At 44.0% G+C, this 27,859-nt stretch overlaps 1 protein-coding gene across 1 annotated transcript; it reads left to right on the forward strand.

Annotated features, from left to right (window-relative positions):
* The first annotated feature begins 26 nt into the window (after positions 1 to 26).
* Ticam2 (toll like receptor adaptor molecule 2) lies at positions 27 to 19,583 on the forward strand. Its single transcript, XM_004651565.2, has 3 exons — positions 27 to 151; positions 7,369 to 7,465; positions 18,769 to 19,583. Exon 3 carries the CDS (start codon positions 18,813 to 18,815, stop codon positions 19,527 to 19,529), a length of 717 nt encoding a protein of 238 aa, XP_004651622.2. The 5' UTR covers positions 27 to 151; positions 7,369 to 7,465; positions 18,769 to 18,812; the 3' UTR covers positions 19,530 to 19,583.
* Positions 19,584 to 27,859: the final 8,276 nt, after the last annotated feature.

A 27,859-nucleotide genomic window follows, 5' to 3' on the forward strand; every position in this document is an offset into this window, starting at 1 on the left:
TGGTGGCAGTTCCCCACAGAGATTTCCCCTCCTCCGCCCTAGGCCAGCTTCCTTGTGCGCGCAGGATTGGTCACATTAACCCGACCTTCGGCGGCGGGGACCGCGCAGCTTCCGAGGCCCGGAGCGAGCGGGCGAGCGGCGACCTCCGGAGGTTCGGGGTTCGGGGGGGCCCGGGGGTGGGGGGCGCGGGCGGCGGGCAAGGGGGCCCCGGACGCCCAGGCGCGTTCGCTCTGCCGGAGCCCGGCTTCCCCGCAGGGGATCCCGCACCCTGCTCTTTTGTTTCACGTTGACGTGGGCGCTGGGGGTGGGAGTGGGGGCGTAAGACAGGGTCCCTGACCAGTGCAGCCTAGGCTGGTCTCGAACTCGGTGTAGAGAAGCCTGATTTTTGAAAAAGACACCTCCGAGTCTCAACAGGCACGTAGAGCCTCCCCAAGAGGCTCGGCTGCGGGAAGTCTCGGGGTTAGCTCTATTTGGCTTGTCCCCGAGCTCATTTGGATAAAGTAATTTGAGCTGACAGCTGTGAGCTGCTTTTCAACAATTTATTAACTTAGAACCGCTCCGGTTTCCTACAAGAGTAAACTGGTTTTAAAAAGTCTTTTTTTTTTTTTTTTTAAGTATGCTTCCTGCAGCCGGGCGTGGTGGCGCACGCCTTTTAATCCCAGCACTCGGGAGGCAGAGGTAGGAGGATCGCCGTGAGTTCGAGGCCACCCTGAGACTCTCCAGAGTGACTTCCAGGTCAGCCTGGGCTAGAGTGAGACCCTACCTCGAAAAACGAAAGAGAAAGAAAAAGGGAAAGAAAGAAAAGAAAAGAATGCCCCCTGGGGCTGGGGAGCAGCCCAAGGGACACTTGTTCAGCAATAAGGCCCAAGACCACCCACTTGGACACCCCAGAGTCCCCACGTGGCCACCCTGGCCAGAGACCCAGTCTGTAGCAAGGGGGTGGGTGTCTTGACCCACAGTCACTGGCATGGTCTCCAGGAAGTGTGTGGATGAGCAACAAAAGAAGCACCCGGCTTGTCCTCTGGCCTCACGCACACACTTAAGGGTCGCCCCCTGCACACACGTGTGCATACATCATACACCACACCCAGGGAAAAAAGAAGACACACGTTAACATTATTGTCGCGCGTTGGACGTAAACATCCCCATTTTACATCATTTAGACAAATGATGGGCCGGTCTACAGTAATGACTAACCTGTATTTAAAACAAGTTCAGTGTTGCTGATGTTTGAACTTAGGGGCTTGAAGAAGAAGTCATATTCATCTTAAATTGTTCACATCATTGTTGTCCTTGCTTCTCTTTGTGGCAGGTTTTTCTTTTATTTTTTTACTTACTTGACAAATGTCTGCCTCCACATTTAAATTATTGCCCCCCCCCACTTCCCCATTTCTCTTCTCCCTTTTATTTTATTGAAAAAATAGAAACCTCTGAAAAATTTCCCTCTGAGTTTCTATTTCCACTTTTACTAATTTCCCTCCCCACTCCCTCCTCATGATCCCCCCGCACCCCACCTTGTTCTGCTAGTCACCTGAGACTGTTGTGAGATCCAGTGTCTGGGAGCCATTCCCTCCACACACATTCTTTCTTCACTTGATTGGCAGGTATTCAGCTTTTCCGTCAGGCTGTCAAACACAGATTGTGAGTGTCACAGGGCTCTTGGTTTATGGCCATATTCTCTTTCTAGATCTGTTTTTTTGCAAGGTGAATTCTATTTTAAGCCATAGCAATTATAAGCTGATGACTTACTTACTTACTTACTTACTTTCTTTCTTTCTTTTTCTTTCTTGTTTTTTCCAGGTTTTTGAGGTAGGGTCACACTCCAGCCCAGGCTGACCAGGAATTCTGAGGCTGGCCTCAAACTCAGTGATCCTCCTTCCCGTGCTGGGATTAAAGGCGTGCGCCGCCATACACAGCACAACATTCCGGTTTTCTCTCTAGCTTTACTTCTCTGTGCTTACCTGCACATATCTGGCCCTTTACACCAATATGTTCATGTAGAAATCTCATTTAAATTTGGTAGTACAAACAGGTTTTTAAAATTTTTTAAAATTTATTTGAGAGAGAAAGAAGCAGAGAAAGAGAGAGAGGAAAGGAGAGAATGGGCACACCAGGGCCTTTGGCCACTGCAAACTAACTCTAGGCACATGTGCCCCCCCTTGTGTATCTGGCTCATGTGGGTCCTGGAGAATCGAACCGGGATCCTTTGGCTATGCAGGCAAACGCTTGAACCTCTAAGCCATCTCTCCAGCCCCAAACAGAAGTTTTGATACCACACGCACCTGGTCTTCTCTTCTGTTTCCCTTCACTTACCTTCCTTGTATCAGTAACCCTTTTGCCATTCAAGTCAAGTGAAGCTCTAGAAATCATTCTTTGCTTTCTCTTGCACTTGGATGAGCCCAGAGCCATGTGCATGGCAGACAAGCACTCCACTACAAAGCTACGGGCCCTGGGAATTATTCCTGACTCCCATTTTTGGGTCAGATCCCACACTTGGTCTTCCAGCAAACTGTGGGTTATACCTTGAAAAAGGTATCTCAAATCGGACCATTGCTCCCTCCCTCTGTAACCTAAACTGCAGAAGATTGTTAAATCTCTGCTTCTACCCTGGCTTCTCCACAGTCTTTTTCAAAACAGAAGTTATTTTCTTTATAGACATATTCAGATTTTTTTATTTTTAAATATTTTTATTTATTTATTTGAACGAGAGAGGGAGAAAGAATGGGCATTCCAGGGCCTCCAGCCACTGCAAACGAACTCCAGATACATGTGCCCCCTTGAGCATCTGGCTAACATGGGTCCTGGGGAATCGAACCTGGGTCCTTTGGCTTGGCAGGCAAACGCCTTAACTGCTAAGCCATCTCTCTGGCTCCATATCAGAATTTTTATTCCCTTCAAAATTTTCTGGTGGCTTTTCATCCAGATGATAAAAAACTAAACAGCTTTGAAGGCCCGTGTGATCTAGCCCCTGCCGACTTCTCTGATCTCATCTCCTGCCTTCTCTCTCCACTATGGTGGCCTGGTATAAACTGAGCTCCCTTACCCCCCTCTTCACATGATGCTGAAGGAGGTACTTGTTCCCTAGTAACAGGATCCTTTTTGCCCTGTGACGTGGGCTGCAGCTCGGTAATGGGTAGTAGTCTGTAGCGCAATAGTCCTTCTTGATCTGCGAAACACATTCCCAGACTCCAGCGAACTTCTGACAATCGGATCCTGGCAAGACTTGTATATTTGGAAGGGCTTTTTCTATAATTGCATACCTCTGATAAAATTTAATTTAAAGAATGGAAACATAGTAAGAAATCAACAACAGCTGATAGAAACGGGAAGTGTGATAATGCCACGCTGTAGTAAAATTGCCAGCATCACTATTGTTTGGGCCCGTGGGCAAGTCAAAGAAAGGTTGCCTGGTGTAATCCCAGCGCTGGGGAGGCAAAGGTAGGAGGATTGCTGAGAGTTTGAGGTCAGCCTGGGACTATGGAGTGAGTTCCAAGTCATTCTGGGCTAGAGTGAGGCCTTACCTTGGGGAAAATAAGACAAAAGTATTGCCTGAGCATAAGCACTGAGGCCCTCTGGTCGTTCCCCCATGCTCTCTCCACACAGTGACTGTCAGGCATGTAGCGTATACACCATGGAGACGCTGCCCTGGGATGGTTCACGTCCCAGTAAGAGGTAGTGGGACACAATTTGTTTGTTTCGTTTCTCTCGAGATACGGTTTCTCTAGCTCAGGCTGACCTGGAATTTACTATGTCGTCAGGGTAGCCTCGAACTCACGGTGATCCTCCTACCTCTGCCTCCCAAGTGCTGGGATTAAAGTCATGCGCTGTAAGGAAAGTGTAAGAGAAAAGCAAAAGAGAATACCGAACTTGATCTGTACAGACAAGACTGTTTTATTGAGAGAAAACAAAGAGGGGCTCAGCTTTCAGGCGGGATGAAGGCTGAAGCACTGAGCCAGGCTGGGTGTAAGTTTATAAGGAGGATCCTAAGAAAAGCAGACTGGACCAGGCACAGTTGATAAGAAAATTGTAGCTGTGTGTGTCCTTGTTCAGAACAGGCGTCTTTAGCCAGGAATGTCTAAGGGAGGACATTCAGTGGTCTGTGATCCTTCAAGGCCATCTAGACTAAGAGGAGTACATCACTCAGGAAAGGTGCCAAACTTCTTTATTGCCTGCAAGTTTTACGGATAGTTATTAACTCTTTAGCTCTCTATAGTTTTCAGGGAAGGCTATTAACCTTTCATGCGCCACCACACCCGGCCAGACACAGAAAAACTTAATCACGCAGCTCAGAACAGTGAGTAATTTAAAACTTGTGAATTAGTATAGTTCTAGAATTTTCCCTATACTATTGTTGGACTGTGGATGACTGTAACAAACTGCAGAAACCAAAACCATGGATAAGGGGAGACTCCTATATTCTTTGAAAGTATGATATCTTAGCTGGGTGTGGTGGTGCACGTCTTTAATCCCGGCACTGGGGAGGCAGAGGTAGGAAGATTGCCATGAGTTCGAGGTCAGCCAAAGCTAGAGTGAAACCCGACCTCCAAAAACCAAAAATAAATAAATAAATAAAGTATGCTTTAAAACATTGTTAGTTGCTAGTACTATCTAGTATTAAAATTGTACAATCATCTTTCTTTTGAATTTCATTTTGATAATGTAGATATTTTGCTTTTAAACTTTTTTTTTTTTAATTATTCATTTACAAGCCCAGAGAGACAGAGAAAATGGACATGCTAGGGCTTCCAGCTACTGCAAGTGAACTCCAGACACATACACCACTTTTTGCATCTGGCTTTACGTGGGTACTGGGGAATCAAACTCAGGGTCACTAAACTTTGCAGGCAAGTGCCTTAACTGCTGAGTCATCTTTCCAGCACTTAAATTCTTATTTTTTTTAAAAATAAAATATCTTCTTTATTTGGGGAAGACTTGCCCTTTATACCAGTTCTCATTTCTCATTTTTAAATATAGAAAATGAAAGAAAAGGGCTGGAGAGATGCTTTGGCTGTTAAGGCACTTTACTGCAAAGCCAAAGGGCCCACGTTTGATTCCCCAGGACCCACATAAGCCAGATGCACAAGGTGGCACAAGTGTCTGGAGTTCGTTTGCAGTGGCTGGAGGCCCTGGCATGCCCATTCTCTCTCCCCCACTCCCTCTCTGCTTCTGTCTTTCTCTCAAATAAATTTAAAAATATTTTTTAAATTATTTATTTATTTATTTGAGAGCGACAGACACAGAGAGAAAGACAGAGGGAGAGAGAGAGAGAGAATGGGCGCGCCAGGGCTTCCAGCCTCTGCAAACGAACTCCAGACGCGTGCGCCCCCTTGTGCATCTGGCTAACGTGGGACCTGGGGAACTGAGCCTCGAACCGGGGTCCTTAGGCTTCACAGGCAAGCGCTTAACCGCTAAGCCATCTCTCCAGCCCAAAAATATATATATATTTTTTTTTTTGGTTTTTCGAGGTAGGGTCTCACTGTAGCCCAGGCTGACCTGGAATTCACTTTGGAGTCTCAGGGTGGCCTCGAACTCACAATCCTCCCACCTCTGCCTCCCGAGTGCTGGGATTAAAGGCGTGCGCCACCACGCCCGGCTCCAAAAATATTTTTAAAAAAAGAAAATGAAAGAAAAGAGCTGGATGTGGTAGTGCATACCTATAATTCCAGCACTTAGGGTCAAATATCATCATATTTACCAAAAAGGACATGCAATAATCTTGTGTATGAAGGAATCATCTGAAGCTCCCTAGCAGCAGAGTAAAGAAAGAGACCAGGAGCCCAAGTGAAGGCCAATCGTACGTGTTTGATTTTCAATCTGACAAAAGCAATGAAAAAAAAATCATTAATAGGTTGGTAGGCAAGCAGAAGGACTGGAGTTTGATGCTGCATACCTACATAAAAATTTTTGGCATAGTGGTACATACCTATAACCCCAGTGCTGAGGTAAAAGATAAAAGAAGATCATGAGCTCACTGGCCAGTGAGCTTCAGGCCAATATGAGACCCTGCCTCAAAAAAAAAAAAAAAAGATGGCACCCGGTTGTCCTCTAGCACACATTTACACACACACACATTTACACACACACACACACACACACACACGTGTGCATGCATATCCATGCACATGTTGCTACACACATATGACTACATACACACAGGAAAATCAAAACAAAAGTAGTATTTACTTTCTCAAGGGTCTGCTTAGCTATTATGGAAATGTGCATTTTATTTAGTAGTGTTTATAATTATCTTGGATATGGAGGAGTTCTATTCATATTGGAAATTTTTCATTTATTTAAAAAGCAGATAAAATATAGTTAAGTCTGAAGGTGGCCTAAATTCATCTGAAATGTATAGGCATGGTGTATAACAAAAACACTATGTAGACATCAAGTTAACATCGGTTCTATTTAAAAATATGTTCTCCGGGCTGGAGAGATGGCTTAGCGGTTAAGCGCTTGCCTGAGAAGCCTAAGGACCCCGGTTCGAGGCTCGGTTCCCCAGGTCCCACGTTAGCCAGATGCACAAGGGGGCGCACGCGTCTGGAGTTCGTTTGCAGAGGCTGGAGGCCCTGGGTCCCACGTTAGCCAGATGCACAAGGGGGCGCACGCGTCTGGAGTTCGTTTGCAGAGGCTGGAGGCCCTGGCGCGCCCATTCTCTCTCTCCCTCTATCTGTCTTTCTCTCTGTGTCTGTCGCTCTCAAATAAATAAATAAAAAATTAAAAAAAATATATGTTCTCCTCTTTCCTTTTCTTTCTTTCTTTCTTCCTTCCTTCCTTCCTTTCTTTCTTTCTTTCTTCTTCTCTTTCTTTCTTTCTTTTTGAGGTAGGGTCTCACTGTAACTCAGGCTGACTTGGAATCCATCTATACTCTCAGGTGGCCTTGAACTCACAATGATCCTCCTACCTCTGTCTCTCGTGTGCTGGGATTAAAGGCATGTGCCACACACCTGGCGGCTTTTCATATATTGAAACTTCTTTTGCTTCATATGGCATGATCATTGTAAAATAGGCTATTTATATGGATGTATACATGAAGAATATATGCATATTCTTCACATATATATGAACAAAGAAAAAATCTTTGTCTTCATGTACATACCATCCACAGATAAACAATATTAACTTTTTGGTATAGTTTTTAACCAACCTGTTATCTATATTTTCTATGAGAAAGCTGAAATTATACTGTCCTATTATTATACTATACTATTCCCTGACTTTTTTCAGTTATCATGGAAGGATATCTTTATATTACTAAAAATATTCATAATATCCATAAATGTTTTGATGACTTAATAGAATTCAACCCCAGGAATATGTGGCATAGTTTGTGTTACCCATCCCAGAATCTGGGCTTCTGTTTTTCAGTATTGGAGATTGAACCCAGAGCCTTGCATGTGCTAGGCAAGCAACTGGACACTGAGCTACAGTATCTCACAGATATACCCAGCGCTTTGTCTCCTAGGTAAGTCTTGATCTTGTCAAGTTGACAATCCAGGTTAACCATCAAAAATCCATAACCTTCCACCCCTTGTCCCCATGGTTATGGGTTGTCACGTAATGTAAAATGATCAGACCAACTTCAAAATTCCTCATAGGGGTTATAGAAATGACTCAAGTGGTTAAAGTCACTTGCTAGCAAAACCTGGAGACTCAGGTTTGATTCCCCAGTGCCCACAAAAAGCCAGATACACAAAGTGGCACAAATGTCTGAAGCATAGTGGTAGACCCTGGTGTACCCATTCATATTCTCTCTCTGTCTCTCTGAAATAAAGAAAAAGATTAAAGTCCTCATAATCTTTAACAGTTCCAACTCTGTTCAAAAGTATTAAATGCAAAGTCTCGTCTGACTCAGGATAACTTAACTTTGAGCATCTATAACATCAAAAGACCAGTTACATAGTTTCAATGTACATCAATAGTACCTGCCACCATCTTCATAAATCCTTTCATAGGAGAAAACTGATCCAGCATGATGCAGTGAGAGAAGGTCCATGCCAGGCCATGTGCAGGGGGCTCGAGTATCAGAAAGCCTGAGATAAGGTCAGAGCAGGAGGCAGGTTCTCTAAGACATCGCTAGTCATATTAAGTTTGGATTCTAGGTACAATAGGAAACCATTTCATAGTTACAAATGGGAATAACCTGATGTGACGTATGTGTTTAGGAAGATCAGTTTGGCTGCTGGTTGGAAAATAGACTAGATATTAAGAGACAGTGAAATAGACCAGGGGAGAGATTTTGATCCAATGTGAAAATATGGTAGAGAGGGAAAGTAAAATAATTTGAAAGCTATTTTGAAGGTGGGAGAGTTAGGACTTGGTGGTAGAAAGGGAAAGTGGAATAATTTCAGAGGTGTCTTAGAGGTTGAATAGACAAGACCTGGTGATTGCTTAGAAGTAAAGGTGTAGAAAGGGAGGAGGGAATTGTCAAGAATACCTCCGGCTTTTGATCCGAAATGGAGGAGTGATGATCCTACTTGTCATGATGGAGAAGTCTAAGCAAATGAGGTAGAGGCTACTTCCTGGGTCAGCAAGGAAGACAAGGGTTACACAGGCATGATATGAATAGAATGTAATGGCAATGTGATGGAGAACTTCATTCAACTTGGAAGTAGTATGCTTTCTGACAAATATGGTCTTTGAACAGTTTTCTTGAAACATAAAAGGAACAGAGACAAAACATGATGGTTTGGAGGAGGGATTGGCACTAGATGGGTATTGTTGCTCTGAAGATTAATGTGGCAAGATCGGATGGTATAGATAAAAAGAAGAATAAGGTCATACAGGGCCCGGAATATTATTCTGATAATAAGGATTTTTTTTCATGAAAGTATGGGTTATTATCCAGGGAATCTCTAAGCAACAGAAAAATACCATCTGTTTTTTTTATTGCAGAAAGATCTTTCTAGAAATAATCTAAAGGTGAGAAAACATAGAGGCAGTAAAACCAGTGGGGTACTATACGAATTTTATAATAATCTGAGGAAGAATGTTATATCTTTCCCTAACACATTAAGAAAGAACAGAGAATAGGAAACTTGAAAAAGGTAAGACACACAATTATTAGCAAGAGTTATATTAATTGGGTAAGGTTCTAGTGAGAAAACGTGAAAGTGATTTTCAGGTTTCTGTCTTGGTAGGTAGATAGTATTTTGTTAACTTCAACGGAGAACTAGAATATCTGATGCAGAACAGATTGAAGAGGAGAAATTAATTAATCCATCTGTTAGCCTATTTAATCTATACTTACTAAGACTATATTATAGGTCAGATCTTGATGACTTGCAATAGTAAGAGAGTTGCCTGTGGGCCAGCCTCCACTGACATCCCACGCCGTATGGAAAGCCAGGAATGCTGCAAACCCAGCAGACAGGGCGGCTTAGAGATAAGACCACTAACTCTAAGCAGTCATCTCATATACAGATAGTCCTGTCTATCTTTGAAAATTCTGCTGAGCCGAGAATGCTAACACATTCCTATAATTCCAGCGCTCAAGACCAAAGCAAGAGGGTGTCAAGTTCAAGACCGTGTAATCTCCTAAAATACACGCAAAGTTCTTTCCATTCTCATAGTTGTCAGTCAGTCAGTCTTCCCAGGCTTTGGGGGGTAGGGCATGCTGCCCTCACGATGCCAAAGTACTTCCATCATTTCTTAACTGCCTGCTGATCTTTGTTCTGTTTCTTTTGATCATTTCCTGAAGGAACTTATAGTCAAAAACATCCATCAATCTTTTTCTCTGACAGGCTCTGCCTTGTGCTTAATCTTTCTGCATGAAAGCTGTTTGCTACAGAGCAAAACTCGGGTACACAGTGAAAACACCTTGTCAAGCTACCATTCAGACTGAGGGGCGGGCCCCGGCAAGCTGAGCAGTTTTGTGTTGTTGGGAGAGATCCAATGTTAGAACTTGGTGTCCTGAACTAATTACTAGACAAAATGATACGAGTCTGCTTTTGTTATCAGCCTGGATTTGAATAGATGTGCTTGTGTATACTTGAAATTGTAAAAGATGATATGTGTATGAATTGTTATTAAGTAGGAAAACACTGTTGTTTTCACACAATATGGGACTATACTCTAGCTCCTGCTACATATTTTAATTGGAGAGTATCTTTAAAACATGAATAAGCTGGGTGTGGCAGAGCACACCTTTCATCTCAGCACCTGGGAGGCAGAGGTAGGAGGATGGCCATGAGTTTGAGCCTGGAACTACAGAGTTAGTGCCAGGTTACCCTGGGGTAGAGTGAGACCTTACTTCAAAACTGTTATGACCACAACAACAACAAAGAGGAAGAGATGGGCTGGGGAGAGGACCCGAGTTTGATTCCCAATACCATGTAGAATAGCTGGACATAGTAGTGCATTTGTTATACCAGCACTAGGAGGCAGAGACAGGTAGCTCCCCGGGGTTCACTGGCCGCACAGCGTAACCTACTTGGTAGCTTCCAGGCCAGTAAAAGATCCTGTCTTGGAAATGGTGGGTTGGTGGGGCTGGGGATATTTGCTCAGTGATTAAAGGCACTTGCTTGCAAAGCCTGCAGATCCGGGTTGCATTTCCCACCACCCACATAAAGCTGGACACAAAAAGCGGCGTGTGCGTCTGTTATTCATTTGCAGTTTTAAGCAACCCCAGCATGCACACATACATGCGTACACACACTCACGCATGCATCATTCAAAAGATAATTTAAAACAATTTTAAATTTATTTGAGAGTGACAGAGAGAAAGAGGGGAAAAGAGAGACAGAGAAAGAATGGGCGTGCCACCTTATTTATTTAAATTTTTTTGTTTATTTTTATTTATGTAGTTGAAAGTGACAGCCAGAAAGAGGGAGAGAAAGAGAGAGAGAGAGAATGGGCACGCCAGGGCCACCAGCCACTGCAAATGAACTCCAGATGCATGTGCCACCTTGTGCATTTGGTTAAAGTGGGTCCTGGGGAATCAAGCCTCAAATGGGTGGTCTTTAGGCTTCACAGGAAAGCGCTTAACTGTTAAGCCACCTCTCCAGCCCTCTCCACCTTATTTGAGAAGGGTTTCTCACTGAACCTAGAGCTCACTGTGTCAGCTAGACTAACTAACCAGTGAATCCCAGGGGTTCACTCTCTCCTCTTCTCCAGCACTGGAATTGCAGGTATTTACCACTAGGCCTGGCATTTTATGTGGGAACTGAGGATCCAAACTCAGGTCCTCATGCTGGAGTGGCAAGCACTTTCTTTACCTGTAGAGCCATCTCACCAAACCACTACTATCCCCAGGGCAATCAATTCATGCAGAAATCCCTGAATATATTATGGGAAGCACTGTAGTAAAGTTTCCTGTCTGATTTCTTGGCAGTGGATAGTGTTCCCTTTCTCCACTATGTAATCTCTCTATTTGTTAAATTTTCTTAATATCCATATGATTAAAAAAAATAACAGAATTTCTTGTGAAAATATACTTGGAATGGCTCATCCTTATTCTGATTGAGCCTATACTTTCTATAAGGAGACTAATAAACAGCTATCTGACAATCTCTTTCTAAATGTAAGGAATTATTAGAATTGTCTAATTTAGTCATTTAGCCAAAAGGCATTGCACATTGGCTGCTTGCTGGGCTATGGGAATACAGCAATGAACAAGACAAATTTGGTTCTTGTCATAGTAGCGTCTAGGGGGCATGAGAAACACGACACAGATGATCATACACGTAATTAAATACAGATGTGGTTAGAGCCGTGAAGGAAAACCACAAGATGCGAGGGTTGGACAAGTCCCACCATTCTAGATTCTCCAGCGTAATCCTTGATGTTGAAGAATGAAAGCTATAGATTCTGGCATACTTTGGCTATCAATAAGCACTTATAGGTAATATTTGATCTTTAACACTTTAAAAAAAATTTTTATTTATTTATTTTTTATTTATTTGAGAGTGAAAGACAGAGAGGAGAGAGAAAAAGAGAGAATGGGCACACCAGGGCTTCCAGCCACTGGAGACAAAGTCCAGACGTGTGCGCCCCTTTGTGCATCTGACTAACGTGGGTCCTGGGGAATCGAGCCTCGAACCAAGGTCCTTAGGCTTCACAGGCAAGTGCTTAACCACTAAGCCATCTGTCCAGCCCATCTTTTTTTGTTCGTTAACACTTTTATTTAGACTTTTCCACTCTTATGGTTCTGGGAAGTATTAACATGTTAGGATTTTTTTTTTCTAAGAAAAAGATTTTAAAAACATTTAATTAATGTATTTGACAGAGAGCAAGAGGGACACAGAGAAAGAGAGAGAATGGGCATGCTAGGGCCTCCAGCCATGGCAAATCCAGGGTGGATTCCTAGGCACATCTCTTAAAGGCATATGACAAGTGATTTGCTGGTCTTATGGCTTTTGTCACAATCCAGGAGCCTGTCACAGCACGAAGATCCCAGCTGAGTCACATTGACTCTACAAGAATCACAACCAGCAATATATGTGCTGCATGTTTAGCTCAGACATGTCACCCCATCAGGCCTGCAACCTTAGCTCCGAAGATTTTGGAGAGTAAAACATTTAATATTGGTGGCGCAGGGAAGGTACTCTAAAGAGACAACTAGAATATGTTTGTGGTAAGCAGTCTGTAGCATCTATTGCAGAACACATCTTTGCCTACTTAACATCTGCACGCCTCCTTCCAATATCTAAACTTCCAGGCAACCGTAGCTACCGCCATACCCTCTCTCCCAGTACCGTACAGTGCTCTCTCACACAAACGAAAGGGCACTTAACTCCTCCCCAAAGGCAAGACCTCACATCTGGAATATCCCTCATAGACTTACCCTGTAACCTGGGACATTCAGTTAAGTGACTCCTTACTTGCCTGGGGAGAAACAGTGCTTGCCCAGTAGCAAAAGAGTTAAGAGTTTAACTCCTACAAAACATCCATCTACATTTTTCACACATTCTCTCTTTCATTTCATACAGTCCCCTCATCTCCGATTCTGAGACTGTTTTAATGAAACCCCTCCTGCCCTCGGTCACTGTGAATCTCTTCTTTAGTCACACTTCTCTGCCTGTCCTCACTTCCTGTGGACTCCTTGGGACCCTGTGGTTGGTTTTGGTGACACCCACCACTCCCTGTCACTGGTCCAGTGAGCTTGAAGGCACCGCACGCAGTGGACACTGACTCCTTGGCACCCTAGGTGCCGACCACTGCTGAAGCCTCTCCTCCCGCTCACCCTTAGGCTTTGCTTCCATCCTCTCAGCTCTCTCCCACGTTGTCTCTCTATTCTCAGTTATTTCCCCAACTACTTAATAACACCTCTTTGAGGACACAGGAACCCCAAATTTTATAGGGACTGTGGTGGTTTGATTCAGGTGTCCCCCATAAACTTAGGTGTTCTGAATGCTAGGTTCCCAGCTGATGGATATTTGGGAATTAATGCCTCCTGGAGGGAGTGTATTGTTGGGGACGGGCTTATGGGCTTTATAGCCAGTTTCCCCATGCCAGTGTTTGGCACACCCTCCTGTTGCTGTGGTCCATCTTCTGTTGGCCAGGGGGTGATGTCCACCCTCTGCTCATGCCATCGTTTTCCCCTGCCATCATGGAGCTTCCCCTCGAGCCTGTAAGCCAAATAAACCTCTTTTTCCCAGAAGCTGCTCTTGGTTGGGTGATTTCTACCAGCAATGCAAACTGGACTGCAACAGTAAAGTGGTACCGAGGAGTGGGATTGCTGCTAGACACCTGACTATGTGGCTTCAGCCTTTTGTAGCTGATTTTCAAGAGGAAAGTGGAAGGAGTTGAAACCTTGGCCTAAGAGATGCCTTGCAGTGCTGTAAGTACAGCTTAATGGACTATTCTGGTCTGAGCTCTAAGACCTGAATGCAGTAAGAACTATGGACTGTGAGGTTTGGCTTATGAGGGTGAGAAAGAGCTGTGCCTGGACTGGGCTAGCAGTTTGTGTAAGAAGCTTGCTCTTGTGCCCATGTCCTGAGAAGTTGTGCAGGGTTGCTTAGCGTAGAAATGAACTGGTGTGAGCAGAGGGATATGGCACAGAAAGGAAAATCTTTGGGTGAACTGCTGCCCGTTCAGCTGCAACTGAGAGATTACAACCTTTGAGACTGGGCTAGCTGACCTGCGCTGGGGCAACAAGAAAAATGTAGACTCTTTTGAAAGGGCCTGAGTGCTCAAGGAGTCCTGTTCTTCAAAGTCTGCTTTATTCCCCCCTGGATTAACAAATTGGCACCCTACCTGGTATCGTGGAGTATAAGAAATGCTGGAAAGAGGGTCATTGAGTTTGCAACATGGTCTTGTGTTTTGGAAATGGCCATGGGCAGTGTGAAGCGGGTTTGCTGGTTGCCTGCATAGAGACCCCATGGGGCCATGAGGATGAACCGTGGCTTGCAGTGGAGACCCAGTGGAGATGCCGGGACCATGAGATGGCTGCCAAGGAGCTGCCGGCCCCGATGAAGTTTCCCAGGACTGTGAGTAGCCTAGCTGGAGAGGTGGAATTGGAATTCCAGAGACTTGTTGCTGGTTAGAATTATCGGACTTGGAGATTTGTCAGTGGTTTGAGTTGCTGGACTTGAAGCTACAGAGTTTGATGTTTGCCCTGGTTGTTTTAAATCTTGTATTGGTTGAATGTTTCTTTGCTATGCCCAATGCCATCTTTTGCAGTGTGAATATTTGTTCTGTGCCATTGTGGGTTTTTTGAGGTTATATTTTGGTATTATGGCTCAGTTAAAAGATCTTGAACTATGGGGACTTTTAAAGTCAGACTAAATGCATTGTATTTTACATCATGTATGGATATCAGTTTATGGGGGCCAGGGGCGGAATGTGGTGGTTTGATTCAGATGTCCCCCATAAACTTAGGTGTTCTGAATGCTAGGTTCCCAGCTGATGGATATTTGGGAATTAATGCCTCCTGGAGGGAGTGTATTGTTGGGGGCGGGCTTATGGGCTTTATAGCCAGTTTCCCCATGCCAGTGTTTGGCACACCCTTCTGTTGCTGTGGTCCATCTTATGTTTGCCAGGGGGTGATGTCCACCCTCTGCTCATGCCATCGTTTTCCCCTGCCATCGTGAAGCTTCTCCTCAAGCCTGTGAGCCAAAATAAACCTCTTTTTCCCAGAAGCTACTCTTGGGTGGGTGATTTCTACCAGCAATGCAAACTGGACTGCAACAGGGACCAATGTGGAATAATTGGCCACACCCATGCACTCCATATACTGCCCAGCAGGTTACACAAAGCACAGGCTTGGGAACCATTCTGACCCTTCACTGGGTCACTTACCATTACCTACTACATTTATTTTTGTTGTTGTTTATTTATTTGAGAGCAATAGAGAGAGAAAGAGGCAGAGAGAGAGAGAGAGAGAATGGGCGCGTCAGGGCCTTCAGCCACTGCAAACAAACTCCAGATATGTGCGCCCCCTTGTGCATCTGGCTAACGTGGGTCCTGGGAATTGAGACTTGAACCAGGGTCCTTAGGCTTCACAGGCAAGCGCTCAACCGTTAAGCTATCTGTCCAGCGACCCCTTACTACATTTCTTTGACTCCACTATCATTTCTTTAGTTCAGGGCTCTGATTTCCTACCTAGATTACTGAAACAAGCTTGTTTTTCTAAGGTTTTTACTTTATTTATTTATTTGCAAGGAGAGAGAGAGAAAAAAAAAAAGACAGAGAATAGGTGCGCCAGGGCCTCCAGCAACTGCAAAGGAACTCCAGATGCAGACACCCCCTTGTGCATCTGGCTTACAGGGGTAGTGGGGAATAGAACCTGGGTCCTTTGGCTTAACAGGCAAACACATTAACCACTAAGCCATCTCTCCAGCCTCTGTGTTTTTTTTTTTAAATCTTGAGTTGTAAAGTCCTCTAGTCTAATCTCTTTAGTATGACTGCTTTATCCTATCTAAACCAAGATACACTCACCCTCTGAATGATCATCCATCACTCTCTATCTGCAGTATGATTAAATCCAAAGTCCTGAATAGAATACTTGAAGTCTTGAATGCTCTCCTAATTCTTCCTACGCTTGCCTCTTACCACTGTCCTCCCCTTCTTCCCACATGAATGGATTTGAATCATAAAAATGTCTAGTACAAAATGATTGTAATATACTTGGCCCCCTGACACTTTAGTGTCTTTGAAAATTATCTTGGTCTTGCTGCTATGAGGGACTTCCCTGAGGCAGGTGACTGTCCTGGGTGCTTTTGTATTATCTAGGGTCTCACTCTAGCTCAGGCTGACCTGGAATTCACTATGAAGTCTTAGGGTGGCCTTGAACTCACAGCAATCCTCTTACCTCTGCCTCCGGAGTGCTGGGATTAAAGGCATGCGCCACCACGCCCAGCCTTTTAAAGCATTTATTAATAGAAAAGCATTAATAGAACAAATGAAGAAACCATTGATGTTACATATATCTGCCACAAGATGGCACTGTTCAGATATGAAGGAAAACTGCTCTCCAGACCAAAGGAGTTATTGAAGTTTCTTCTTCTAGTGACAATCTATGGCTTCTGGGCACAACATTCCACCTCCACAAGATACTTCTGCCCAGTCTCTCTCTCTCTCTCTCACTCTCTTTTTTACCACATATATATTATTAGCTAGCAAAGAAGTATGTTTCCATATGGCCTATTCATAACATCTTAAGTTTTGAACCCTCTTTCCACACCTTCCTCTCCTCTATCCCCTCATATCTTCTTTAAAAAGAAACAGACTTAGCCTGTGTAGATACACTCTATGAACAGTGAACTCGTGAGATTTCAGGAACCAAAAGCAGCAGTAAGTCCTAACCAACGAGAGGGTACAAAGAACTCAGCTTTTCTTGTTTGGGATGTGTGTGTGTCCTCTTGAGAACAGCTCTCGGTAACGAGCGTTCAGCACCGTGGAGCCGGAACTTAAAGCTCAGTGCAGTGCGGCGTGCGCCACCATGCCAGGCTTGATTTCTTTTTTAAAAATGTTTTTTAAATTTATTTGTACGGAGAAAGAATGGGGACACCAGGGCCTCTAGCTGCTTCAAATGAACTCTCGCCAGTTTGTACATCTGGCTTTATGTGGGCACTGGTGACCCAAACGTGGGTTGTTAGGCTTTGCAGGCAAGAGCCTTAACCACTTACCCATCTCTCCAGTGCATTTCTTTTTGAACTCTTGTCTGCTCATAGACAATAACTAAAAATACTTTGGAATATAGCCTGTGGCTCATCCTTGAAAATATGAAACCTATACTTATTCTCAGTTTTCTGCTTTTTTGATTAAAAGGATCTCCCTTGAAACTGCCTATTAGGAGGTAATATTAATAACATTGCTAACATTTTCTGAAAGTTTTTGAAATTAGATTCACACGGTGTACTTTTATTTCACAGATTCTCTCATTTTTTACTCTGGTGTCAGAAGTTCACATGACAAAAAAAATGACTATCAACTGCATCATTCTTGGTTGATTTTGTTGTTGTTGTTTAATTTTATATATTTATTTGAGAGCGACAGACAGAGAAAGAGGTAGGTAGATATAGAGAGAGAATGGGCACACCAGGGCCTGCAGCCACTGCAAACAAACTCCAGATGCATGTGCCCCCTTGTGAATCTGGCTTATGTGGGTCCTGGGGAATTGAGCCTTGAACCAGGGTCCTTAGGCTTCATAGGCAAGCGCTTAACCGCTAAGCCATCTCTCCAGCCCTCTTGGTTGATTTTACTAGACAAAATTTCAAGTCTTCGTTTCTACATTTTGCTTCCAAACTGAGTTCGTAACTTTTCTTCTGGTAAACAAACTTTTAGCACTTCTACGATTACCTGGAAAAAGGTATCCCTTATTTCTCATACATCCTAATTGTCTCTGTACATTAAGTTCAAAACCACAGTAACACTAATTCCCAAACAACTAACTCAGAACCAGTGGATCTTGGGCGTTGTCTCATTTGAAATTTCAGATCTTCTCTTTATGCTATCTCAACAGAGTTACTACCAGTCAGTGTGAGGATATTTTTGTTTGATTAAAGAATACCAGCACTTGGGAGGCAGAGGTAGGAGAATCGCCGTGAGTTCAAGGCCACCCTGAGACTACATAGTGAATTCCAGGTCAGCCTTAGCTAGAGTGAGACCCTACCTCAAACAAACAAACAAAGTAAAAAGAATAAGTTTACTCAACTATCTTCATTTAATACTTGTTTATTTTGGGTTTTTATATTTTCTTGTTTCTAGTCTATATGGTTATTTTATGGAGGAAATGGACTTAAAGTCCATATGTATTGAATGGTATGGTGCTTTTCCACTACCAGGTTGGTGTATTTTGTTTTGACCTAAAGTGCTTGTATAATAATGTTTGCAAGTGCTTCCTGTTGGTGTTAGCCCTTAGAAAGTTCACAGAGGCCTGGTAGCTTTGTTTCTCATTGTCTGGCTCTGATTTCTTTCCTTTTTCTTTTCTCTCTTTTTTTTTTTTTTTTGAGAAGGATTTCTTTTTGATTTTTTTAAAAAGTATTTTAATTTTAATTTATATTTGAAAGAGACAAAGAGAGAAAGAGGCAGGTAGAGAGAGAGAATGGGCGCACCAGGGCCTCCAGCCACTGCAAACGAACTCCAGATGTGTGCGCCCCCTTGTGCATCTGGCTGACGTGGGTCCTGGGGAGTCGAGCCTCGAACCGGGGTCCTTAGGCTTCAAAGGCAAGCTCTTAACCGCTAAGCCGTCTCTCCAGCCCTGTGATTTCTTTCTTAGCACCTATATATTACTGTCTTTTTGAGCTTTTCGATTTGAGCAGAAGTTTCCATGTTGAAGGTTTGGGTTGAATTTATAGTACTCAACTTTGTTATTTCTCTTTTTAGGAAGAAATGTTGAGACACAAATAGAGCTCTCTCTTCTGCCTTGGATGGTTGCCATGGGTGTTGCAAAGTCTAAACTAGACGCCTGCCCTCTGTCTCTCTCTTGGCGGAAAAGCCACAGTGTGGACGCAAGTCGAGACCCCAGGGAATCAGAGTCCACGAAGTCAGGAGGAGTCTCCCTGTGTGGTTCTGCGATGCACAGCCGTGCACCTGAGGAGCCAGCCTGCAGCCAGGAGGGGGCTGAGGCACCGGGGGAGGTGTCCGAAGAGGCCACTGAAGAAGAGGTGTTCCTCAAATTTGTGATACTGCATGCAGAAGACGACACAGACGAAGCCCTCAGAGTCCAGAATCTACTGCAGAACGACTTTGGCATTAGGCCTGGCATAATCTTTGCCGAGATGCCATGTGGCAGACAGCACTTACAGAACCTGGATGATGCCGTGAACGGGTCTGCGTGGACGATCTTGTTATTGACCGAAAACTTCTTAAGAGATACGTGGTGCAATTTCCAGTTCTACACGTCCCTCATGAACTCTGTGAACAGGCAGCACAAGTACAACTCGGTCATACCCATGCGGCCCCTGAACAGGCCCCTGCCTCGGGAGAGGACTCCCTTGGCTCTGCAAACCATCAATGCCTTAGAGGAAGACAGTCGTGGCTTTTCGACACAAGTAGAGAGGATTTTCCAGAAGTCTGTGTATGAGACACAACAGACCATATGGAAAGGGACAAGGAATATGGAGCAAAAACAATTTGTTGCCTGAAATGAAGCATACATACACTCCTCTCTCTCTCTCTCTCTCTCTCTCTCTCTTTTCTCTCCCCCCATGCTGGTTCCTGGCAATTTCTAAGAACTATTGAAAGAAAAGAGGGCCTGCTCATAAAGAAAACTACAAACCACAAGCAAGATATATTTTTGTAGAATTAGCCGGGTGTGGTGGCGCACGCCTTTAATCCCAGCACTCAGGAGGCAGAGGTAGGAGGATCGCCGTGAGTTCGAGGCCACCCTGACTCTCCATAGTGAATTCCAAGTTAGTCTGAGCTAGCGTAAGACCCTACCTTGGAAAACCAAAAAAAAAAAAAGATATATTTTTGCAGAATTACAATTGTACTTTTTGTTGATAAAATAAATCAACATTGTCAGGGTTTCTACAAGTTACCCTTAGCGCCTCTAGTTTATGGGTATGATGAAGGATAGTCTTAAGCCATGTTCCTGTGTTGAACCCAGAACAAAAGTGTATAACGAGGGCTGGAAGGATGGCTTAGCAGTTAAGGCGCTTGTCTGCAAAGCCACAGGACCTAGGTTCAATTTCCCAGTGCCCACATAAGCCATAAGCACAAGGCGGCACATGTGTCTGGACTTCATTTGCAGTAGCTAGAGGCCCCAATGTGCCCATTCTCTCTCTATCTGCTTTTCTGTCCTTCAAATAAATGAGTTAAATGTTTTTTTAAAAACATATGATAGACATTTTCAAGATATGAAAACAAAATTCTTAAAAGACATGCAAAAGAAAATGGCTCAAAGAAGTCTGACCAACTTCCTTCCTGCACCTTGAATAATGTGGTAACGAAATATTCTTGGGAGATTTCACTTGGAAATATGGATTTTTTTTAGATTAGAACGTGTAAAATGTTGGAACTCAGACACAGATATCAGAACAGTTTGTCTTTTGAAAAGAATCCGGTCAAATGTGTTTTCTTTTCTGTTGGAATTTGGAGTCAGTGCCCACTGCTGATTAGCCCTCCTTTTGTAAGTATGGTAATTAGGGACTCTGAGTGGTGCCATAGTGAGGTAGTCAGGGACTCTGTGGAGATGGGCTCTGACCTGAAGTCTCCATATTTGTTGTCATCTGTGACCAGGTTCTTATTTGCAGAGCTTCTGAAGTGTGTAATTCCCCAGTTTGTTTCCTTTAAAATCAATAGCTCGCGTTTATTGACCTTGGAAAGCTCACACACAGTGTTCTGCTAAAGGAGATGTCGCTCGTTTAGAGTGGCCCCACAGTGTGTGTGAACATGTACCTGTGTGTTCTAGGTTAATTTTGAAGACTTGGAGTAGATGTGTCTTGCCATATCTTCTAGGGCCCGTGCTCCTGACAAACCAGGGAGGCCCACGCAGACTTGCTCCTCTCCCTCGCGGCACGTCTGCCCGTGTGAGACGGAGGCAGTGCCAACAGCCGCAGAGAATGAGTCATGGCATATAATGAGGAGAGCGCTCTTCAGGGCCGGGAGACCTAGTTCCAGTCCAATCTCTGCCACTGAGGATGAATGTGACCACCGTGGGCAGCTACTTTTCCTTTGTTTGTGAAATGAAAGGGTTGGATTGATGCATCTCTATAGGCTTTTGTCCTTTCCCAGAGTGGGAAAACTGGGAAGCAAAAAAGGGAACAAAGATATATAATTTTATGAGGTGATATTTAATGTAATAGTTACAGAAGGCTTACATTATATACATGCTTACAATGGAAGGATATTTTTGTATATATCATAATTGATTTATTTTCTTTTTCTCTGTTTTTTTTTTTTTTTTTTTTTTTTTTTTTTTTTTTTTTTTTTTTAGGTAGGGTTTCACTTTAGCCCAGGCTGACCTGGAATTCACCATGTAGTCTCAGGGTGACCTCAAACTCATCACGATCCTCCTACCTCTGCCTCCTGAGTGCTGGGATTAAAGGTGTGTGCTACCATGCCTGGCTCATAATTGGTTTTTAATGTGATCACAGCCAAGGATCATTATACATGCTTCTTTCTTTCTTTTTCTTTTCTTTTTTTCGTTATTTCAAGGTAGGATCTCACTCTAGCCCAGTCTGACCTGGAATTCACTAATTCACTATTGAGTCTCAGGGTGTACTTGAACTCACAGCAATCCTTTTACTTCTGCCTCCCAGGTGCTGGGATTAAAGGCATGCACCACCACACCTGGCTACTTGCTTCTTAAATACCTTTTCTAGGAACTATTGAACAAAGATGTTCCTCCTAGTTTTTCTTTCTCCCTGTCTCCACTTCACTGCATCCTTTATTAGAACTGGGGTCTGTCCTCTTCAGAGCCACCAGCCACAGTGACCCAGGAGGAGCATGTGAGTAAGTCAGTTCTCCTAGATCTATTAGCTTCTATTAGGGGAGACTGCCTTCACTTCACGCTGACATGTTCTCGATCCTAATATCCTTCTGAGTCAGAGCAGCTTACAACTCACTTTCCTTTTTCAGTTTTAATAACTATTCATTTTTTTTTACCATAATACTTCCTGTATCTCAGATTTCTTGTAATAATAAAACATTAACCACCCACCTTTCATGCCTGCCAAACTGGAATTGATGCTAGATGGTATTTTTTAAATAAATGGTTTTTTAAAAATATTCTTTACTCTTGACTAATCCTGATCATTCTCATATCAAATGAAGACTATGGAAAAGTGTTTTGAAATAAATAAAAATTAACAATAACAAAAAAACCCACATCAATCTGTACTCCCCAAAGTATAAGGGAAGATGTCTCAGCCAACTTGGAGTTCAGTATTATTATTATTTTTTAATGATAAAGAAAGAGGTTAAGTACTGAGTAACTGTACATGTCAAAGTTAATAAGAAGTGTAATCAAAATAACTAGGCTGAAGATAAACAGTGGTAAAGGCTTGTGTGAGTGTACATCTATGTGTGTACACATACATGCATATCTATGGATGTGCACATATGCAGATTTATATATATACACGATACAATTCTGAGGAACTATGCCACATGCTAGGAGTTTCTATTCAGAGTGGCCCATGTTGCCCATTCTGGTTCTTCCCCTGAAGAAATCGAGCTCTGCTCTATGTGCCAGATAGGAAACCCAGTTCCCCACGATCTAACTTAATAAGACATCCAAGAAGGGATGATAGCTTACACACGTAATTCAAAAATCTAGGTTTCTGGCCAGACGTGGTGACTCACATCCTACTACTCAGGAGATTGAGACAGAGGGATCCCACGGAGCTCAAAGCCCTATGAGGTTCACTGGTCTACCATAGTTCAGTACAGCCTGGGCTACAAAGTGAAATTCTGTCTCAAAATAAACTGAAGGAGAAAGGTCAGCTTTCTTTAGGCAGTCTCAGAAATTGAGGCCTAGAGAGAACCGGGAGATGCCACCTCGCATGCCAATCCTCCTTGGCACCAATGGAACTCCTGTCTGATGGAGAATTAGCCACAGCGCCCCCTGCCGTCCACAGTCTGGCATGCTACGGCTTTCACTGGCCTGGGAGCCTACCCCCTCAAAGCTACAAACCAACCAGGAGTCTTCCCTTTGACATATCTGTATCTGGGGGGAAAAAAACACATTTCAGTCAACTACAAAGACTATTCCAGCTCCTCCTCTTCTCCCCCTGGACTCCGCCTGCCTCTTCTCGCTCTGGCCTCAGCGATCCAGCCTGGCTGGGTGGAGGGGAAAGTCTAATACTGTTTCTTGGTCTGGGGAAACTATCCTGCTTGCCTCTGCTTGATAGTTTGAGGTAACTGCTCACTTCAATGACATGTATGATTTTTTTCCTCCAGCCTCTGAATCTGCCATTCTAGATCTATCATGTGGATGTTGTCACTAACTCTAGGCCTATTACCTGTGTAACTTCTCTCAGCTCCCTGTGGGCACAACTCCCTTTCCTTTTAAGATTCCTCATATGGCTTTCTTGGTCTTTGCTTGGATATTTTCCCTGCTACGCTCCTTAAGCCTCTCACCAATTGCCCTCTTGTGTGTGTTTCGTCTAAATCTCCCTTCATATATACGTAAGTTCTATCCCCCACGTGCTTGTGGTTCCAGTACAGTCCTTCTATAAAAGTCTGTTTCTCAGGTTGGAGAGATGGTTTAGCAGTTAAGCGCTTGCCTGTGAAGCCTAAGGACCCCGGTTCAAGGCTCGGTTCCCCAGGTCCCACGTTAGCCAGATGCACAAGGGGGCGCAGGCGTCTGGAGTTCCTTTGCAGTGGCTGGAGGCTGGAGGACATGGCATGCCCATTCTCTCTCTCTCTCTCTCTCTCTCTCTGCCTCTTTCTCTCTCTGTCTGTCGCTCTCAAATAAATAAAATGAACAACAATAACAAAAAAGTCTGTTTCTCCTAAATGAGCTTTATAAATTACCCTCCACATATTTGTGGCTCTACTCCGGACTTTCCCAAAAGACTTCATTTCTCTCATGAACTACCCTCTACATACTTGTGGCTCGATTCCAGTCTTTCCTTAAATACCTCAACTTCCCTTAAATGAACCTTATGAACCATGCAGTGTTTTCCACATGAGTGCGTGTTTCCCACTTCCCACGTGCTTGTGGCCGATTTCCCCTAAATGCCATAATTTGTGATTTTTCTCTAAATAAACTTAATAATTCATAGTTCATCCCTATTGGGTCCATTTTTATCAATTTTTTTGTTAAAAATAGAACAGGACCCAAAGTTGAGGTTCATAAATTTGGGTACTTCTCCTGAACCCCCAAATCCTACAACAAAACAAAACAGACAAAATAAAACAAAAACCCAGGATCTTACAGTCAATAGACTCCATACAGACTTACAAAAGATAAAATTCTGATGCATGCTACAACTTGAATAAACCTTGAAAACATTATACAAATGGCCCAGGCACAAAAGGGACAAATATTGCATAAGTCCACCTATTAACTCGTAGAAACAATAATATAGGTTACCAGTGGATAGGAAGAGGGAGTATTTTTTTTTTTTTTAACTATGCCTCAAAAGAACCTTACTTTTTCTTTTCAACATCCTGTTCTGCAGCTGGAAGCTATTTTGTTAATGGTGACAGAATTTTGATTTGGAATAATGCAAAGGTCCTGAAAATGTGAAGGTTGCATAACATTGGGAATGTGCTTAATGCCACTGAGTTATATACTTAAAATGATGGGGCTGGTGTGAGAGAGAGAGAGCTCAGCGATTTAGTGAGCTTCTTACTTAAACATGAAGGCCTGGAACTGTCTAGTTTGACTCTCAGGAACCACAGAAACAGCCAGGTATGGCCAGGTGCACCTGTAACCACAGTCCCGCAAAAGGGCGCAGAGAAACCGGCTTACAAAAGGCATTGAGCTCTGGCATCAGTAAGACATTTTGGCTCATAACAGGAGCAGGCAGAAAAGATGGAGCGGGACATCCCATCAACGTTCTGCTCCAGCCACTGCAGGCCAGTGCGCCACCCCCACCCCACCTCAAGCCAGTGCATGGAGCTCTGCAAGGGCACATACATGTGCCCTTACCCCCACCCCCCCACACACATGGAAAAAAAAATAGGGGCTGGAGGAATGGCTCAGTGGTTAAGGCACCTGCCTACAAAACCTAACAACCTGGGATCCATTCCCCAGTACCCATGTGTAGCCAGATGCACAAAGTGGCACATGTGTCTGGAGTTCATTTGCAGCAGCTGGAGGCCCTATTCTGTCTATCTGTCTTCCTCTGTTTGCAAATAACTTTTAAAAATAAGAATTAAAAATTAAAATGGGGGCTGGAGAGATGCCTCAATGGTTAAGGCACTTGCCTGCAAAGCCCAAGGAACTCAGGTTCAATTCCCCAGCACCCATGTAAAGCCAGATGCACAAAGTGGTGCATGCATCTGGAATTTGCTTGCAGTGGCTTGAGGTCCTGGTGTGCTCATTCTCTCCCAATCTCTCTTTATCTCTCAAAATAAAAAAAAATAGTTAAAAATATTAAAATGGTAAATTTTGTTGCATGCATTTTGCCACAATAACTTTAAAAGTTTTAAACAAACCCATAAGCCCAGTTCTTTCTGTCTTTGTGGTTGGTCATCCTCACTATTTCAGTTGAGTTTCTCTGTGAGGTATACCATGGGTGCTCCTGGTTGTACCCCACATACACATGACAGCGTCCACCCAAGGAGAAAAGACATTTCATCATGGCGTTATTGAAAAGAGATAATAAAGAGGCATTCTGACTTCTGCTGATGCTATCAGTATTGTTTAAATTCCCTCCACTTGTCCTTAGGGTGGACTTTTCCCATCGCCTGTCTGCACCACGCCCTGCTCCATCCCTGCTATGGCGTCAGACTGTCTGGGTTTGAGTCCCACCTCTGTCCTCTGGAAATTATGCTCTTAAGCAAGACGCGTAACCTTTTTGTCTTCCTCCAGAAATAAAGATTATAAGTGCAAGAGCGTTACTTTGAGGGATCAATGAGACAGTGTCCCACATGTAGTTACTCTACTGTTGTAACCTTCTTGTTGCTGAGATAACGCACGCGGCCAAAAGCAGCTGATGGGAGGGAAGTTTTTGGTTTTGGCTTATAGTCTCAAGAGGAAGCTCCGTGATGGCAGTGGAGTGCATGGCATGAGCAGAACTGGACATCAATTCTATGCCACAAAAGGTGGATAACAGCAGGAAGAGAATGAGCTGTGCTCTGCCAACGGAGAGCTGGCTATCACTCCCCAAAACTCACCCCCAATAACACACCTCCTCCAGCAAGGCTCCACCCCCCCCCAAAAAAAATACCTATCAGCCGAGCACCAAGCATTCGGAACATGAGTTTTGAGGGGCATCTGATTCAAAATGTCATTCATATCGATGCTACTTAGAACTATCGTTGTTGCCTAGACACACTTGGCCTTCAGTGTGGGATGGAGCAGAGGAAAACGACATTGATCCTGACGCACAACCCTACTCTTAGAACCCTTGCAACTTGTAGGCAACAGATTTGAAACAAAGAGGAAGTGCTTTACAGTTCCTGTCAGGCATTGAAGAAAGGGGAACCCTCTCTGATCAGCTGTGTGGTGGGGTGCCTGCGGAGGAAGTTTTAAAAAAGCCTTAACCCAGTGTGCCTTTAAAAGATCTGTGAAGTTGTGCCTGAAAAGCTGGAGAACGATGTCAACTTTGAAGACAGTTCAAGAACAGAATGGTTGGGCTGGAGAGACGGCTTAGCTGTTATGGCTCTCACCTGCGAAGCTTAAGGGCCCAGGTTCAATGCCCTAGTACCCACATAAAGCCAGATGCACAAGGTGGCGCATGTGTCTGGAGTTCATTTGCAGTGGCTAGAGGCCCTGGTTTGCCCTTATCTCTCTCTCTCTCTCTCTCTCTCTCTCTGTTTCTTGCTCTCTCTCAAATAAAATATTGGGGGGTGGGGGAAGAAGAGAATAGCTCAGGTAGGCATGCCTTCAGCTGTTTTGGATTCATTCTGTACACATTTGAGTTCAAGTAGAGGAGCCATGGCCCATTTAATTCAGCCCCTTCACGGCCCTGAGCACAGAGAGCACTGGTGTGTTTGGAAATAGGCTGACGTTAGACTGTCCCCCTTGCGTTGGGCAGCGGGCGGAAAAGAAGATCACAGATTTGTTTTGTCCTCCGCTCCCATCTAACTCGACTTCTCCCCAACTGCAGCAGGTTCTTGTTGGTTGGTCCTTTGCAGGACAAGATAGGACTGTAACTTGGTCCTTTGTCCTTCACCTTGCACATCCCAGTGCCTGGTGCAGCTCTCCTCACCGCATGGCAAACGATGTTACTATTTACGGAAACACTTCCCTTGGGTCCTCTCAGCTGCTCCCTGCAGCTCCTATCAAAATTCTCAACCTGGTTACGGTTGTAGCCATTGTTCCAAAGCCCAAACAAGCCAAATTCCTGCTAGCGAAAACAAGATTCACACATAGAAAAGCTCTAGCTAAGCCATTTCTCTGCTCAGCAGAGGAACCTGCAAGAAAGGGATCAAAGTTGGTTTTTGTGGACTCGTGGTAGGGAAGACTGGGTTAAGGCCCAAGAGCTAGAGAGTGCTGAATATCCCTGGTTCTTTCTTTTAAAAATTTATTTATTTATTTATTGGAGAGAGAGAGAGAAGCAGAGTGAATGGGCACACCAGGTCCTCTAGCCACTGAAAACGAACTCCAGACACATGTGCCACCTTGTGCATCTGGCTTACGTGGGTCCTGAGGAATTGAACCTGGGCTTCACAGGCAAACACTTTAACTACAAAAACATCTCTCCAGCTCTCCCTGGTTCTTTTTAAAATATATATTATTCTGGGCTAGAGAGATGGCTTAGCGGTAAAGCGCTTGCCTTTGGAGCCTAAGGACCCAGGATCGAGGCTTGATTCCCCAGGACCCACATTAGCCAGATGCACAAGGGGGCTCATG

Source organism: Jaculus jaculus, chromosome 14, assembly GCF_020740685.1.
Source record: "Jaculus jaculus isolate mJacJac1 chromosome 14, mJacJac1.mat.Y.cur, whole genome shotgun sequence".
Lineage (NCBI taxonomy): Eukaryota > Metazoa > Chordata > Mammalia > Rodentia > Dipodidae > Jaculus > Jaculus jaculus.